The sequence below is a fragment of the Muscardinus avellanarius genome (assembly GCF_963383645.1).
Source record: "Muscardinus avellanarius genome assembly, chromosome: 8".
Classification (NCBI taxonomy): domain Eukaryota; kingdom Metazoa; phylum Chordata; class Mammalia; order Rodentia; family Gliridae; genus Muscardinus; species Muscardinus avellanarius.
Window position 1 is genome coordinate 65231996 of NC_137794.1, and position 16972 is coordinate 65248967.

At 35.6% G+C, this 16972-nt stretch overlaps 1 protein-coding gene across 1 annotated transcript in view; it reads right to left on the minus strand.

Annotated features, from left to right (window-relative positions):
• The window catches only part of REV3L (REV3 like, DNA directed polymerase zeta catalytic subunit), a gene marked incomplete at both ends in the record, with an annotated part of 161978 nt that overhangs the window by 95601 nt on the left and 49405 nt on the right, over positions 1 to 16972 (minus strand). Inside the window, 2 exons of the mRNA XM_080700388.1 lie at positions 1385 to 1545; positions 9420 to 9494. Coding sequence (XP_080556514.1) covers positions 1385 to 1545; positions 9420 to 9494 — 236 coding nt within the window. The remainder of the gene's footprint in view (positions 1 to 1384; positions 1546 to 9419; positions 9495 to 16972) is intronic.

Genomic DNA, 16972 nt, shown 5'->3' on the forward strand with positions numbered 1-16972 from the left:
AATCAGGCTGGGAAGAAGCTTGAAGGCTCTGGGTTCAATCCCCTATACCGCCAAAAAAACAAAATAAGATTACAGGGCTAGTGTTGTATTTTGGAGGTAGAATGCCTGAGTTGAATCCCCAGCAAAATAGCACGCACGCGCGCACACACACACACCCACACACACCCACACACACCCACACACACACACACACAATGTTAAATAGTATCTTGTCAGTATTTGCCATACTTATATCTTTGGTACAGTGTTTATTTGGATCTTTTGGCCATCTTCAATTGGGCTGTTTGTTTTCTTCACTGCTTATCATTTTTTGTGTGGTACTGAGGATTAAACTCAGAGGCACTTATGAGCTATACCTCCAACCCTATTGTTTTGTTTTGTTTTTTTTGGTACGGAGAATGAAACCCAGAGGCATTCTACCTTCGAGTGACACCTCCAAACCTATTTTTTTTTTTTTTTTAATTTTGAAACAAGGTCTCACTGAGTTACAAAGGGCCTCACTAAGTAGCTGAGGCTGTCCTCGAACTGATCCTCCTGTTTCAGCCTCCCAAATGCTGGGATTACAAACATGCACCACCATGCCTGGCTTTTTTTTTTTTTTTAAACAGGGTCTCACTAAGTTATGGAGGTTGCCACGGCTGGCATTGAACCTGTGATCCTCCAACTCAGCCTCCCAAGTATTGGGATTACAGGCATGTGCCAACGTCCCCAGCTTCACTGTTGATTTTTTAAGAATTCTTTATATATTTTAGATACAATTATCAGATACATAATTTTCAATATTTTTCCCTGTTCTGTGACTTGTGTTTTCACAGAGCAAAATTTTTTAATTAAAAAAAAAAACCCAACTTAAAATCCAGGCGTGGTGGCGTACACTTGTAATCCCCACACTTGGGAGGCTGAGACAGGAGGATCGCATAGGTTCAAAGCCAGCCTCAGTGACTTAGCGAAGCTCTCAGCAACTTAGTGAGACCCTGTTTCCAAATAAAATATAAAATAGGTCTAGGAGTATAGCCCGGAGGTAGAAAACCCCTGGGTTCCACCCCCAGTACCACCAAAAAATAAATAATTAATTAAAAAATATATAAAAATTAAAAACCCAACTTACCATATTTTCTTCTAAAAAATTTATAATTTTTATGTTTAAGTCTCTAGAGTACTTTAATTTTTAAAAAATGCATAAAGTATATGTCCAGAGACCCTTAGGACCAAGGGAGAGCTACTGATTCACACATTTTCAAAATTCCTGATAATTTTGAATCCCATATTGCATATTTATTATTCTTTATCTACTCAGCATTTTTAAGTATATATTATTTTATACACCATTGATTATATAACATTTGGTTTAAAGCCTTAACCTGAACTTGAAAATTGACCTTACTTTTCCTTCTTGCTTTTCGGAACTTGACAGCAGCCAAATTTATTAAATTCATTCCATAAAGATTATAGTCAATGAAGAGCTGTAGGAGGTAGGGTATATGCGCTTCATGAGGCTGGTAAAATTTATTCATTATGGCTCCACTTTGCAAAAGTTCACATATCCTAAATTAGAAAAAAAAAAAGTTGTACCATAAAATTATACTCTTTAACTGCTAAGCAAAAATGATTATATATAATCCCTGAAGTTTTGGCTACACAAAAACTTGCACATGAATGTTTATTATAGGCATTGTTAATGTCAAAGGATGGAAACAACCTAAAATGTCCAGGAAGCAATAAAGGGATATATAGTGTATCCACATAACAGAATATTATTGGGTCATAAAAAAATGTTCTCTACAGAAAACAAAACATCTATTATACACAACATTTTCATTTCAATTTTACTGGACATTTGTATTTTGTTAGAAATTAAAAGTTAAAATTTTAAGGTAAGCAGCATGTTCTGAACAAAAAAAACCTCATGAATGGAGACTATTTTGAATTAAACTAGTTTAATAATAATTACATTAACTTGATTAAAATGTCTGAAAATGTTTTTATATTTTTGTTTAAAATTACAGAAATAATTTTTAAAAGACTCTATAACAATTTTAAAAAGAAGAAACATGCTGGGCGTGGTGGCACACACTTGTAATCCCCGCACTTGGGAGGCGGAGACAGGAGGATCACACTGGTTCGATGCCAGCCTTGCTGGCTTAAGAGACCCTGTTTCCAAATGAAAATATAAAATAGGTCTGGGAGTATAGCCTGGAGAAGGGTTTCCAGGAACCCCAGTACCACCAAAAAAAAAAAAAAAAAAAAAAAAAAAAAAGAAGAAACAGTACTCATAGTCCCATCAATTAGAAGTACTACCATTTAAATATTTTTCCTTTCCTGAAATTTTTCATGATGTGGAATATAAACAATGGAGAATTATAAATAACATAATAAGCACTATGCAGAAGTAGTATATTAAATTTAGAAAGGATACAAATCAGATGGGGTACAGAGGTGGTTCCTCCAAAGCTTTCTTAGAAATCTAAGCAAGAGATTAAGTGCTGAACTAGAGGCTTATCTTTCTCTGAAGAGAATAAAGAGTATCTCACATAAGTAAAATTGCATGTCAAGGGTTATGAGAAAACATAGCTTATTCAGGAACTAAAACCACATGACTGTAACCTAGCTTCAAAGATTAGTGAGCGAAAGGATTAGAGAAATAACAAAAGTCAAATCATGAACTACCTGTTAAGATATTTCTTAGGTAGTAAAATTTGTCTAAAAAGTGAACAGAAGGAAAGCAAAGTAGTTACATTAGTCAGAGAACATATAAGACTAGAGGGAGCAAATAAGGAGGTTATTGGGGGAAAATGAAGATAATGGTATCTGAAACAAGGATAATGGTGCCTGTTGATTCAAGAAACCTATACGGGTAAAATGGTCAGGCCTTGATAATCAAATGTGGAAGGTGAGGTAGAACAGGAGTTGACAACGACACTTGCATTTCTTGCTTAAGCAGCTATTTGGTGATGCTGTATTTATTGAAAAAGGAAGGAAGGAGAAAACCCAGGTTTGTCTGGGTTTTGTTTTTATTTGAGGTAGAATAAGGAAAAACTCAGCCTTAGACATGCTAGGATTTATTTATTTTTTAATTTATTTATTTATTTATTTTTTTTTTTGGTGGTACTAGGGTGGAACCCAGAGGCTTTCTACCTCCGGGCTATACTCCCAGACCTATTTTTTATACTTTATTTGGAAACAGGGTCTCACTAAGTTGCTGAGAGCCTCACTAAGTAGCTGAGACTGGCTTTGAATCTGTATGATCCTCCTGTCTCAGCCTCCCAAGCGCGGGGATTACAAGCATGTGCCACCACTCCCAGCAGACATGCTGGGATTTAGATATAGTACTGTATTAAGATGGATTTCTATGATATTGGAAATGAATGACAAAGAAGATTAGAATAAATAATTTTATTAATACTGCAGAAGTTAACATATTTTTGAGAACTACATACTGGATATTGTGCTGCTTTAAATGCTTAATCTCAATATAAGTCTATGGTACTATTATCCCCATTTTACAAATAAAGCAACAGAATCTTTTTTTTTTTTTTTTTTGGGTGGTACTGGGGGTGGAACCCAGAGGCTTTCTACCTCTGGGCTACACTCCCAGACCTAATTTTTTTATATTTTATTTGGAAACAGGGTCTCACTAAGTTACTGAGAGCCTCACTAAGTAGCTGAGGCTGGCTTCAAACCTGCGCAATCCTCCTGTCTCAGCCTCCCAAGTGCAGGAATTACAAGCGTGCGCCACCACACCCGGCTTTAAAACAACAGAATCTTAAGATTTAAAAAGTTATCAAAATCACAAGTAAAAATGGAAGCTTTTGTTTCTGTGTTTTATGTATATTTATAATTACTATATTAGAAATTAAAACTTTAGGGAACATTTTTACTGATTCAAAAACAGCAATAAACTCATCATATGTTACCATAAATAACATTTATGAAAAAAAGTTGTATTTTCCAAGACAAAATGAATTTGGTAAAAAAAAAAAGGGGGGGCAATGTGAGATACACACACACATCTCTTAACAGAAGACAGTTGGATTCTCACATCTGTTTTTAATAAATCTGTAACAATATATTGTTTTGGTTAAAACACAGGAAGAAAATCTTGCCTCACACAGATATGTAGTTAAAAATAATTTAGTAGCCTTTTCATATTATTGGCAATATTCTTCAGTATTACATGGAAATTCAGTGGTATCTGAAGCCAAAAAAATCAATGAAATTTAATACTCTAAAACTTTACAATCTATTAATCTATCTTGTACTTTGAATATTTTAACCCATGCATTATTTTCTAACACTATTTACTGCTCACTTTGAATAGATCTACTAAGTTATATAGAACTTAAAAAAATAAAAAAAATCACTAATATCATGTCTCATCATAAAATTTGTATTATTAAGCTATTAAGGTACAACAGCAAATAAAGTTTCTAAAATTCTATTGTTTTATGAAAGCTCAAATTTTATCACTGGCAACAAATATTTTGAGTTGATTCCTTTGAAGTGACAGGCTGACTTGATTTTTGAAAGAATATCTGCTTAATATGCAAATCATTAGAATTATGTTTATTAGTTGCTCTTCCAAGTAAAAATGGTGCTCCATTTAAAAAAGTGACTAGTTTAGCTTGCAACTAGTCATTTAAGTGCTTAGTTTCTTGAGATAATTACAGTGTAATTTATGCTCACTTTAATTTTGTCATATAAATTATTATAACTAAAGGCCAAGATTCAACAAAATTAACAACTTTCAATGTACTATCATGAATACTGTATGCAAAGTGGCTTTTGTTTTTCTTCCCTTAAGCGTGAGTGGCAGAAAACAATTTTATACTAATTCCAACCAAGAAGTCAGCAGTTTCACCAAATATTAAAGGAACACAGTGAAAAAGGCAAATCATGTCCTATTATTATTAATGTAATTAATATAATAATAGTACTCCTAAAAGGGTTTCAGGAATCTCCTGTCCATATTTTCAGAACCATTGTTCAAGAATAATGAGTTCTACTTGTTCTAAAAAGTGGAAAGAAAGGCCTCAGTATAGGCCTAACAACTGAGAAAAGAGGGTGGAAAATGTTAAGGAGATGACAAATTAGAAAAAAGTTTAAGTACAGCAGGGCACGGAAGCAACCAGGTGAAGTGGAAGACCTGAATTTGTAGTTACAACAATGTATGACTTTTCTTTTTTTCTTGTTGTTGTTTCTCTTGTTGTAATCAGAAACTAGGACTTACCTGGTAGAAAATAAGTAGATTCAGAACTGATGGTTTCACTTAGCAAAGAGTTAAGAAGATAAAAGAATAAAATAGAAGATGGCAAGGCAAGAGGAGCCTGTTAAAAAAATCAGTAATAATGGGAATAAGGAAGCTTAAGCCTAAAAACAAGTGGCAACACTGAGGACAATGAAAAATAAAAACAAAATATAACAAGAGAGAAAGGGGGGAGGAGGGAAGGAAGAGGGAAGGAGGGAAGAGAGAGGAATGAACATCCTCCACACACCCCTACTAGGATCCTATGGGAAACTTGAAAAGATAAAAAAAAAGAAAGGATCTAATTGGAAACATAATTCTAAAACTGAACTATTGTGAAAGGTGTACAATTCAGAAATTTTACTAAAATTATTGGATTGTATATATTTTAAGTGACCTCAAAAATACAAAGAGAAAAATGTAGTCTAGCCGGGCGTGGCGGCGCACGCTTGTAATCCCCGCACTTGGGAGGCAGAGACAGGAGGATCACGCTGGCTTAAGAGACCCTGTTTCCAAAAATAAAATAAGTATAAAAGAGGTCTGGGAGTGTACCTCGGAGGTAGAAGAGCTTCCAGGAACCCCAGTACCACCAAAACAAACAAACAAACAAACTGTAGTCTGAAACCAAGCCCAAATCTCAATGTCTGGAAAAGTTCTAGGGTGTGCTCAATAGTAGAGATCACAGAAAATAAAGTAAAAACAGTCCTCCATATCTGTCAGTTTTGGATCTGCAGATTCAACCAATGTTGAATTGGTTGAAAATATGGAGAAGAATTGTACTATACTGAGTTTTCTTGTCATTGTTCTCTTAATAACATAGTGTAACAACTACTTACAGAACATTTATTACAAGTATTTTAGAGATGATTTAAAGTATAGGGAGAGCCGGGCGTGGTGGCGCACGCTCTTAATCCCCGTGTTTGGGAGGCTGAGACAGGAGGATCATGCAGGTTCGAAGCCATTCTCAGTTGGCTTAAGAGACCCTGTTTCCAAATAAAGTATAAAATAGGTCTGGGAGTGTAGCCCAGAGATAGAGGGCCCCTGGGTTCCATTCCCAGTACCACCTACCACCAAAAAAAAAAAAAAAAAAAAAAAGGATAGGGAGGATTGTGTAGGTTATATGCAAATATTATACTGTGTGTGTGTGTGTGTGTGTGTGTGTGTGTGTGTGTGATACTGAGGTTCAAACCCAAGAGCATTGACCTCTGAGCTACACCCCTAAGAGGGGTTGTCTTAGAACCATTTCCCCATAGATGCCCAAGGAATCAAGAGGCTAGTTCACTCATTTACTTATCAACAAATAGTTACTACCACATGACAGATACTATTCTAGACACTTGAGAATTCAGTAGTAAACACAGAAGACAAAAATTTTTATTCATGTGGATTCTAATATGTCAACCTCAATATGAAAAATTTTAGAGGTATGTACATATGTGTACCTATGTATGTGTAAGAAAAACCTAGAAGGATGTATACCAAACTTTAAAGTGACTGTTTCTAGGAAAGAGAGAAATGAGTGAGGTCTACAAATTATACTTTAACAAGTATACTATAACTAACATTTATATAGCACTTATAATGCCAGGCACTATATCATTAACCCTACTTACAGATGAGGAAGTTGCATAATGAGATTAAATATCTTGCCTAAGTCACCTTGCTATAGTAAAGGAAAAGAGCCAGACTCTGAAGGCAGACAATCCGGTTTCCCATTCTGGATTCTTAACTACTAAACTATGCATTAGTTAAATACTCTAATGGAAATGATTAATATATAATATTATATTAAAAAGTAACAAAAAAGCAAGGCATGGTGGCGCACACTTGTAATCCCACATTCGGGAGGCTGAGACTGAAGATCGTAGTTCCTGAGCCTCAGCTACTTAGTGAGGCCCTCGGTAACTTAGTGAAATTCTGGTGTTTTTTTTTGTTTTTTGTTTTTTTTTTTTTGTGGTACTGGGGATGGAACCCTTCTACCTCCAGGCTACAATCCCAGACCTATTTTATATTTTATTTGGAAACAGGGTCTCTTAAACCAGCAAGGCTGGCTTCCAACCTGCGCGATCCTCCTGTCTCCACCTCCCAAGTGCGGGGATTACAAGTGTGTGCCACCACATTCAGCTGAGACCCTGTTTTAAAATATAGAATAAAAAATAGGGCAGGGGGTGTAAGCTCGGAGGTTGGAGGCCGAATGTCCCTGGGTTCCATTCCCAGCCTACCAGAAAAAAAAAAAAAAAAAAGTAACAAAAAAGGAGAAAATATTTTCTTTCATTCAAAGCATATACCATTCCTTCAGAGATGTATAATTGTTAGTTATATGTTTGGGTAACTTAGTCAGTCTCCTCAATTTTGCTGTACGTAAGTTCCCTAAAATCAGGAACCATGCAAACTTTGCTCAACATTGTTTACCTAGCAGTTTCACAGTTCATCAAATAAGGTAGGTATCTTATAAGTATTTGTAAAAAAAAATCAATAAATCCATTAGTAAGTCAGAGGATTTCTCAGGCACTCTGATAAGCTCACTATATGGTATAAAGCAAACTTACAGGAAACAATTTAATAAGTATCTGATTGCAATAATTACAAGTGGATTAAAATGGAATTAAAATGGATTATATTTATACTTTAGGTAGAATTACAGTTTATAGGTGATTTGTAAAAGATGTGCAACTTTTATTCACGGTTCCTATTCTAGAACTTGTGGATGAGAAAGGTTAAGAATGACTAGGGTTTAGTTTCTTACCAATGAATATGTGAGAGACAGTAGGAATCCACAGGAGTTGCTCTTTTGTACTTCATGAATATAAGAAAGGAATAGAGGGGAACTTAAAACCTTACTATATAGAGGTAACTTTTCTAAAAAAATTTTGGTACCCTACATAACAAAAACTATTTTTGGGGAAGGTGAGAGGCATGCTGTAAGAAAACTATCACTGGTTATGCAGAGAAAAAAATAACGACTGATATTAGGGTTATAATTTCATAAAGTATTCCACTGATTTAGTTCAGAGTAAACTTCCTGTCCTTTGTAGTTGTGCTTTTCATAGTTTCTTAACTCATCCTAGGAAAACATTCAATTTGTGTCTTACCAAGTGGTTAATATTTGGAACACAATATCTACTGAGGATCTCCTCAAAAAAAAAGCACAATAACTGCATTTCTCCAAGGCCACTTTTACCTTAGATTGTCCCCACATAATGAAAACTTGTGAACTCAAAAGGATGATGAAATCAATATATGTACCTACCTGCTCTCAATATGGGCTCTAGGATAATTAGGGAGTAAAAGGCAGAGACACTAAATGTGGGGGCGGGAGGACAGAAAATTCAGGATATAAAATTTCCCTAATATTTAGTATAGAGTGAACAGGAAGCCATCTTACTCTGTTCTCACTTTCAAAATTTCTCCTTGCTTTGAAACTAAAGAGCAAGTTTGTCTTTATTTATTAATTAAACATCTGGAGCCAGGTGTGGTGGCACAGGCTTGTAATCCCAGCATTTGGGAGGCTAAGACAGGAGGATCAGGGTTCACAGACAACCTCAGCTATTTAGTGAGGTCCTTTGCAACTCAGTGAGACCCTATTTCAAAATACAAAGCAAAAAAATTAAGGCTTGGGTATAGCGTATAGCTTGAAGTCTCTGGGTTTTATCCCCAGTACCACGGGGGGGTGGGGGTGGAATTGAGTCTGACAAACAAGATACTAACATATGAAGCTGCTATCAACTTTCCTTGCCTACATCTAAGAAAGCAAAACAAGTAGATAGGGTCTATAAACGAAGGTCTCTCCACCTTTAAAATACTCTTTTTCTTCTTTTTCTTTTTCCTTTGGTGGTATTGGGGATTGGGCCCCAGGGCATTCTACCTCCAAGATACACCCCGGGCCCTATTTTATTTTTATTTTGAAACAAAATAGCCTAGAGTATCACTACTTGCTGAGGCTGTCCTTGAACCTCTGGATCCTCCTGTCTCAGCCTCCCAAGTACTGGGATTACAGGATCTGCTACCACGCCTGGCTTAAAATACCCTTTGTGTGAGTCCAAGTCATAGATGTCTGTCTATACACATATATGCATATTTTATAGACTCTCCTTTAGTAACTATATAGACCTTTATTTCTAGTTTTATTATTAAAAATATTTAAGTGATAGTCATTTTATATTTTGGTTTCATGTACCTTTTTACCATTGCAGGATTGTAAAGATAGATCTTCATAAAGTGTTTTTCCTTCTCATGATAACCATAAAAAGGCCTGAAATATAAGAAAGAAGACATTTTAAATTATTTCCACCATTCAGGGAATGCAACTTACTGCCTTAATTAGGCTCAGCTTTCTTAAATCAGTCTTATTTAACATTATCCAAAAATCAATGAAAAAAAAAACTCCAAAAATTTCACTTAAACCCACCAGAGGTTAATGTATAACATACTGAAGACTTTTTAAAAGATTTAAAAATATTATTTTGAAAGAACCTGGGTCAAAAAAGAGCAGCAAATGATTTCTGCCTTAATCTCAAATATCATGTCTCTATTAAAAAGTCACTCTTGACCATCTGCTCACCCACAAACCTGGGAAATGGCCAGGTAGCCTTTCTAGAGTAGGTTACCTGCTGAGGCCCCCAAGAAACAAACAGGCAGCTCTAGCAATATTCTTACGGACCCTGAGAAATAACTGAGCAGTTTGTTCTCTGAAGCCTAGCCCACTGAGGTCCTGAGAAGCAGATGCTCATTCCCATCCACCTGCCCTCAGCCTTAGGAAATTGTTGGATAGATCTCCTGAGTGGCCCCATGAATTCACCAGGATAGATCTCAGGCATTGACAGGAGCACCATGTCAGCCTCCTGGTACAGCCTGGTTCCCAGGCAGCACGTAAGACACTGTGCAATACTATGAACAGCTGGTGTACCAAATCCCAGAACTGTCAGTAAATTGGCCTTGCCTAAAGGAGCTGAATTATACCTGGTCTTCCAATCCTACAGTTTCTGTAGTCCAGGCTATTGAGACACTTGCAGACCTTGCCAGCACTGATTTAAGAGTCTAAAAAATCAGTACTTGGGAGACCGAGGCAAGAGGATCATGGGTTCACCACCAAATTCATCTACTTAGTGAGGCCCCTGCAACTTAGTGAGAACCTGTTTCAAAAAAAAGAATACAAATAGGACTGGGGGTAGAATGCCCCTAGGTTCCACCCTCAGTACTGGAAAAAAAAAAAAAAAAGTCGAAGAAACCACAGAGATACTGAACTAAGGTACCTATTTGTAACCACAGCCAACACAGCATATGCAATCCAAAGCCTAGGACATAAGACCAGAATTATAGAAAGTCTTACTAAGAAAATGAGCCTATAAATTGGTATTGGCTGCCAACATACCAGATGCACAAATGTTAATGTAAGAAAAAATAAGTTAGCATGATGCTTCCAATGAAATACAGTAACTCTCTAGTAACAGATTCCAAAGAAAAGTAAATGAACACATTGTCCTAAGAAATTTCAAAAGAATGGTTTTCAAGGAAGTTTAAGAAGATATAAGAGAATACAGAGAACTCAATGAAATTAGGAAGACAATTCATGATATGAAGAAGTTCGACAAGGAGACATAGGTGATAAAAATAACTAATTAGAAAACATGGAGTTAAAAAATTCAACAAAGATTTAAAATATAATTAAAGCCAGATATGGTAGCATACTCCCCAGTACTTGGGAGGCTGAGATAAGAGCATCACAAATTTAAGACCAGCCTCAGCAACTTAGCAAGATCCTATTTCAAAATAAATATAAAGGGCTGGGGGTATACCTGAGAGGCAGATGGCTCATGGGTTCAACCCCTAGTGCAAAAATAAAAGAGCCTCAACAGTACAGCTGAACATGGGAAAGAATGAATTTCTGAGCTTGCAGGGTTTTTTTTTTTTTTTTTTTTTTTTTAAGTGTGTGATGTGGAAGAATGAAAAATTCAATAATTACAGGACACCATTAAATAAGCCAATTTGCTTTATGAAGACTATTTCAGAAGAAGAGAAGGGGAAAAACATGGAAAATCTAGTCAACAAAATAGCTGCTTAAAACTTTCTAATTTGTAGGAAAGATACAGATATCCAGGTTCAGGAAGATCAAAGGATACTAAAAGATTTAGTTAAAGAAAGACTCTCTGAGACAAATTACAGTCAAACTGTCAAAACTCAGAGACAGAGAAAACCCTAAAAAGAATCAAGAGAAAGTTTCAAGTCACGTATAAGAGAATCCTCATTAGGATAAGACCAAACTTCCCAGAACAAACTTTATAGGCCAGAGGAGAATGGGATGATAGGTTCAAAGTTCTGAAAGAAAAAAAAAATTGACAACCATGAATAGCATACCCAGCAAAACTATTTCCAGAAATGAGGGTTAAATATTTTTCAAGACAAGCAAAAACTGAAGGCATTTGTTACCAGCAGACACCACAACAAATGTTTAAGTCTTATTTGTTTTGAACATAGAATATTCCCTGGAAAATCTCAGGTATTAGCAATGCAAAAAATGTTCAGTTATGAAACAACTGACTCAGAGCTCTAGTCTCTTATAAATGGATATATCTACTAAATGGATATTTGAGTGGTAATTTAGGAGAGTGGAGCATGGCTGGAAGAGAGATCACTAGGGGTGTGGCCTAGGTCACTTCTGCCTCCTATAATCAATGAGTCAGCTCAACTTTTCTTTCCCACATCATGCCACCATCACATCTGCCTTGGAATCAGCCTACTAGAAAGTAGCTCTGAAACAGTGAGCCAAATGATCTTTTCCTCCTCTGTGTTGTCTCAGACATGTTGGTCACAGCAAGAAAAAGCTGACTAAAAAGAGTTCTACACTAGAAGTGAAAGGATGATAACTATTATCACAAAGCATGCAAGAACAAAACTCAACAGTCAAAAAGAGATATAAAAAAGGAGAGCCAAATACAATCAAATCAGAAAGCACTGAACAACAAAAATAAACAAGAAAAAACAGAAAAAAAACTGTCATTAATGATTCTGAACATAAGTAGACTAAGTGCTTTAATTAAAAAATGAAAATAGACAGAATGATTTTTTTTAATTACCGAGAAGAAACTCTCTTCACCTGTAAAGACACACAAAGACTGAAAGTAAAAGGATAGAAGATATAGCATGCAATGGATAACAAGTGAGAAGATATATCAGATAAAATAAATTTTAAATAAAAAAATCATACAAAGAAACAGAGGAGGTAATTATAAAATCAAAAAGGGATCCATCTGGCAAGAGGAAATAACAGTTATGTGTATATATAAATATATATAAAATAAGCATATAATATAAAAATATAATATATATAAATAACAAAAGCAATTATATAAAGTAAACAAAAGTAGATATAAAGAAGAAACCGACTAATAGTTGGGAACTTCAACCCCTTACTTTCATCAATCAACAGATAATCGCCCCCCCCCAAAAAAAAATCAGTGAAGAAACATTGCAGTTAAATTATACTACAGATCAGCCAGGCGTGGTGGCGCACGCTTGTAATCCCAGCATTCGGGAGGCTGAGACCTCAGCTACTTAGTGAGGCCCTCTGTATCTTAGTGAGACCCTGTTTCAAAATAAAGAATAGCCAGGTGTGGTGGCTCAAGCTTGTAATCCCTGAGCTTGGGAAGTGGAGACAGGAGGATTGCACAGGTTCGAAGCCAGCCTCACTGAATAAAAATATAAAAGGTGTCTGGGAGTGTAGCCCAAAGGTAGAAGGGTTTCCAGGAACCCTAGTAAAGAATAAAAAACAGGGCAGGGAGTGCAGCTCGGAGGTCAAATGCCCCTAGGTTCCATCCCCAGACCCGCAAAACACACACACACACACACACACACACACACACACACACACACACACACTACAGATTAAATGAACCCAACAGATACTTATGGAACATTTGATTCAACAGCTGCAGAATACACATTCTCATCAACACACAAAATATTCTCTAGGATAAACCATATGTTAAGGTCACAAAAGAAGCCTACACAAATTTGAAAAATCAAAATCATATTATGTATCCTTTCTGATAGCAATGAAGTAGAAATCCACTGTTTTAGTCAGCTTTGTGTCACTGTGACCAAAATATCTAACAAGAACAACTTAGAGGAGGAAAAGTTTATTTCCACTCACAGTTTCAGTGGCAGTAAAATCATGGCAAAAGGGTGTGGCAGAGAAAAGCTGCTCAGGTTATAGCAGCAATAAAGGGGAGGGGGAAGGGTGAGAGGAGAACTGACAGAAGGGGCATGGGACAGAGAGTTCTTAAGGCCATGCTCAGGGTGACCTACTCTACTTTCTCTCCTCAAACCCCTCCTTTGAACCTTGCTGCACTGGGGGACCATGCTTTCACCCTGAGCTTTTGGAGGACTTTCCAGATGCAAACAGTAACATCACCAAAAAGAGGAATTCTAAAAATTGTACAAAATTATAAAACAACATGCGCTTGAATAACTAAAGGATCAATGAAGAACCCAAACAAAAAATTAAAAATTTCTTGAAACAAATGAAAATAAAAGCATAACATACTAAAATCTATTTTGGGATGTAGCAAAAGCAAATAGTAAGAGAAAAGATAACAGTAGCATTTACACTTTTAGTAGAAAGAAATAATAAAAACCAGAGCAGAAATAAGTGAAATGAAGAGTCAAGTGTTTTGAAAAGATCTTTTCAAAACTATACTAACCCAAGAAAAATAAAATCAGAGATAGAAAAGGAGATATTACTATGATATCATAAAAATAGAAAGGATCATTAGGGGTTATTATGAACTATATACCAACCAACTGAAAAAAACTAAAACAAATGGCTAGAATTCTGGACATATATAACCTACTGATATTAATCCATAAGGTCACAGAAAGCCTGAATGGATCAGTAATAAAGAAAAATTCAAAACTGAGACAACCCTTCCAAACTTATTCTATGAAATCATCATAACCCTAATACCAAAACCAGATAGACACAACAAAAACAAATTACACCAATATCCCTGATGAATACATATGCAAAAATTCTCAAAAAATACTGCAAATCAAACCTAAGAGCACACCAAGAAGATTTTTAAGCCATAATCAAGTGGAATGTTTTCCAGGAAATACCAGACTGGCTCAACATTCACAAATTAATAAATATATATTACATAAACAGAATAATGGATTATAAAACCCTCATGATCATCTCAATAGAAAAAATATATTTGATAAAACCTAACATTCCTTCCAGATGGGCATGGCGGTACATGCCTGTAATCCCAGTATTTATTTATTTATTTATTTATTTATTTATTTATTTATTTTGGCGGCACTGGGGTTCCTGGAAACCCTTCTACCTCCGGGCTATACTCCCAGACCTATTTTTATAGTTTTTATTTGGAAACAGGGTCTCTTAAGCCAGTGAGACTGGCTTCGAACCCGCGCAATTCTCCTGTCTCTGCCTCCCAAGCGCCGGGAACAGAAGCGTGCGCCACCACGCCTGGCCAGTAATCCCAGTATTTGGGAGGCTGAGACAGAGAACAGCAGGTTCACGGCCAACCTCAGCTATTTAGGCCTTCCACAACTTAGTAAAACCCTGTTTCAAAATAAAGAATAAAGCCAGGCATGGTGGTGCATACTTGTAATTCCAGCATTTGGGAGGCTGTGACAGGAAATTCTCAGTTCTCTAATAGCCTCAGCTACTTAGCGAGGCCTTTGGCAACTCAGAGACCCTGTTTCAAAGTAAAGAATAAAAAATATTGCTGGCAGTGGAGCTCAGAGGCAGAATGCCCCTGAGCAACTTCCCCAGTGCTGCAAACAAACAAACAAACAAATAAAAGATAGATTTAAAAAATAGGGCTGGGGGTGTAGCTCAAAGCAGAATGCCCCTGGATTCAATCCCCAGTACTGCAAAACAAACAACAAACAAAAGCATTCCTTAGTAATAAAAATTTTCAAAATATTAGGTACAAAAGAAATGTGTCTAAACATATTAAGGGCAATGTATGACAAACCTATAACCTATATCATACTGAATGGAAAGAACTGAAATACTTTCCTCTGTAAAGAACAAATAAGTTTTCTTTCAATTATAAAAGGAATTAAATTATTCCAGGTGACACAATTTATATATAAAAAACCCCTAAAGACTCCACAAAAACTGTTAGATGAAAAAAATTCACTAAGGTTGAAGAATATAAAATTAACATGCAAAAGATAGTAGCTTTTTTATATACCAATAATGAAACTGCTATTAACAGAAATCCTATTCACTCTAACTACAAAAATAAAATATCAGGAAATAAATTTAACCAAGAAAGTGAATGATCTCTACAGTGAAAATCACAAAACACTGATGAAAGCAAACACCACACACACACACACACACACACACACACACACACACACACACTTCATTCCTATAGATTGGAAGAACTGATATTGTTAAAATGTCAGTTCTTCTAATACTACCCAAAGTGATGTACAGATTCACAGCAATTCCTATCAAAAGACCAAAGACATCTTTCATAGTAAAAATAAAATAAAATAAAATAAAAAGTTCCTAAAATTTGTAGGAAACCATAAAAGACCCCGAGTAGTCAAAGTAATTCTCAGCAAAAGAACAAAGCTAGAGGTATGACAAAGGCTGATTTCAAAACATACCACAAAGCTAGAGTAACCCTGAACAGCAAGGTATTGCACAAAATCAACATTTAAACCAATGGAACAGAGATCCCAAAAGTAAACCTGTGCAACATATTTATGAATAACTGATTTCTGACAAAGGCAGCAAGAATATCCATTGGAGAAAAAAAAAATCTTTTCAATATATGGTGCAGGGAAAATGGAATATTCATATGCAGAAGAAAGTAGATCCTAATATATATATATATATATATATATATATATGATCCAGAAGCCTCACTTCTAGGTATATATCCAAAGGTATTGATCACTATGTCAAAAAGACATCTGAACTTTCATTTTTCTTGAAGCAGTGTTTACAACATCCATGTGACAAAATGGATAGATGAGTGAATGAAGAAAATGTAGTATCTATACAGAATGGACTATCATTCAGCCATAAAAATTAGTGAAAAACTGTCACCTCAAACAAAATAGACAAAACTTGAGGATATTGTGTTACATAAAATAAGCCAAGTACAGAAAGACAAAAAGAGTAAGTTCTTATATAAACAAACAAGAAAACAAAACAGTGGTTATCAGAGCCCGGGAAGATTCAGACTTTGAATTTTATCGTCATCCTTGATTATTCTTTCACAACCCTCATACAATAAAACAGCAGTCTTGTTGACTCAAACTTTAGGATAAGATCCAGAAGCTAACCACTTCACAGTATTCCCCTGCTATTACCCTGGGTTCCATCCCTAGTACCGCAGAAAAAAATAAAATAAAATAAATAAATAAATATACTTTAACTGATACATTACATAATCTCACATCATAATGTAAATCATGTTGACAGTGACATAAGGCCCCCTTCCTATCCCTCCCTTCCTCATACAGGATACTGAGATTGACACTGGTATTCTCATATATGTAAAAAAGCTGATGACAAAATTTTTTTTTAAAAAAGATCTGTGAGAGAAAATGAGGAGAGAGCCAGAAGAGGCTCATACAACTACCAGATCTAGATTTTGTTCAGATCCTCAGTGAAGGAGAAAGGAATTAATGAAAGATCTGTGAAGTATCTTCTACTACAATGTGATTTAATTAAAATAT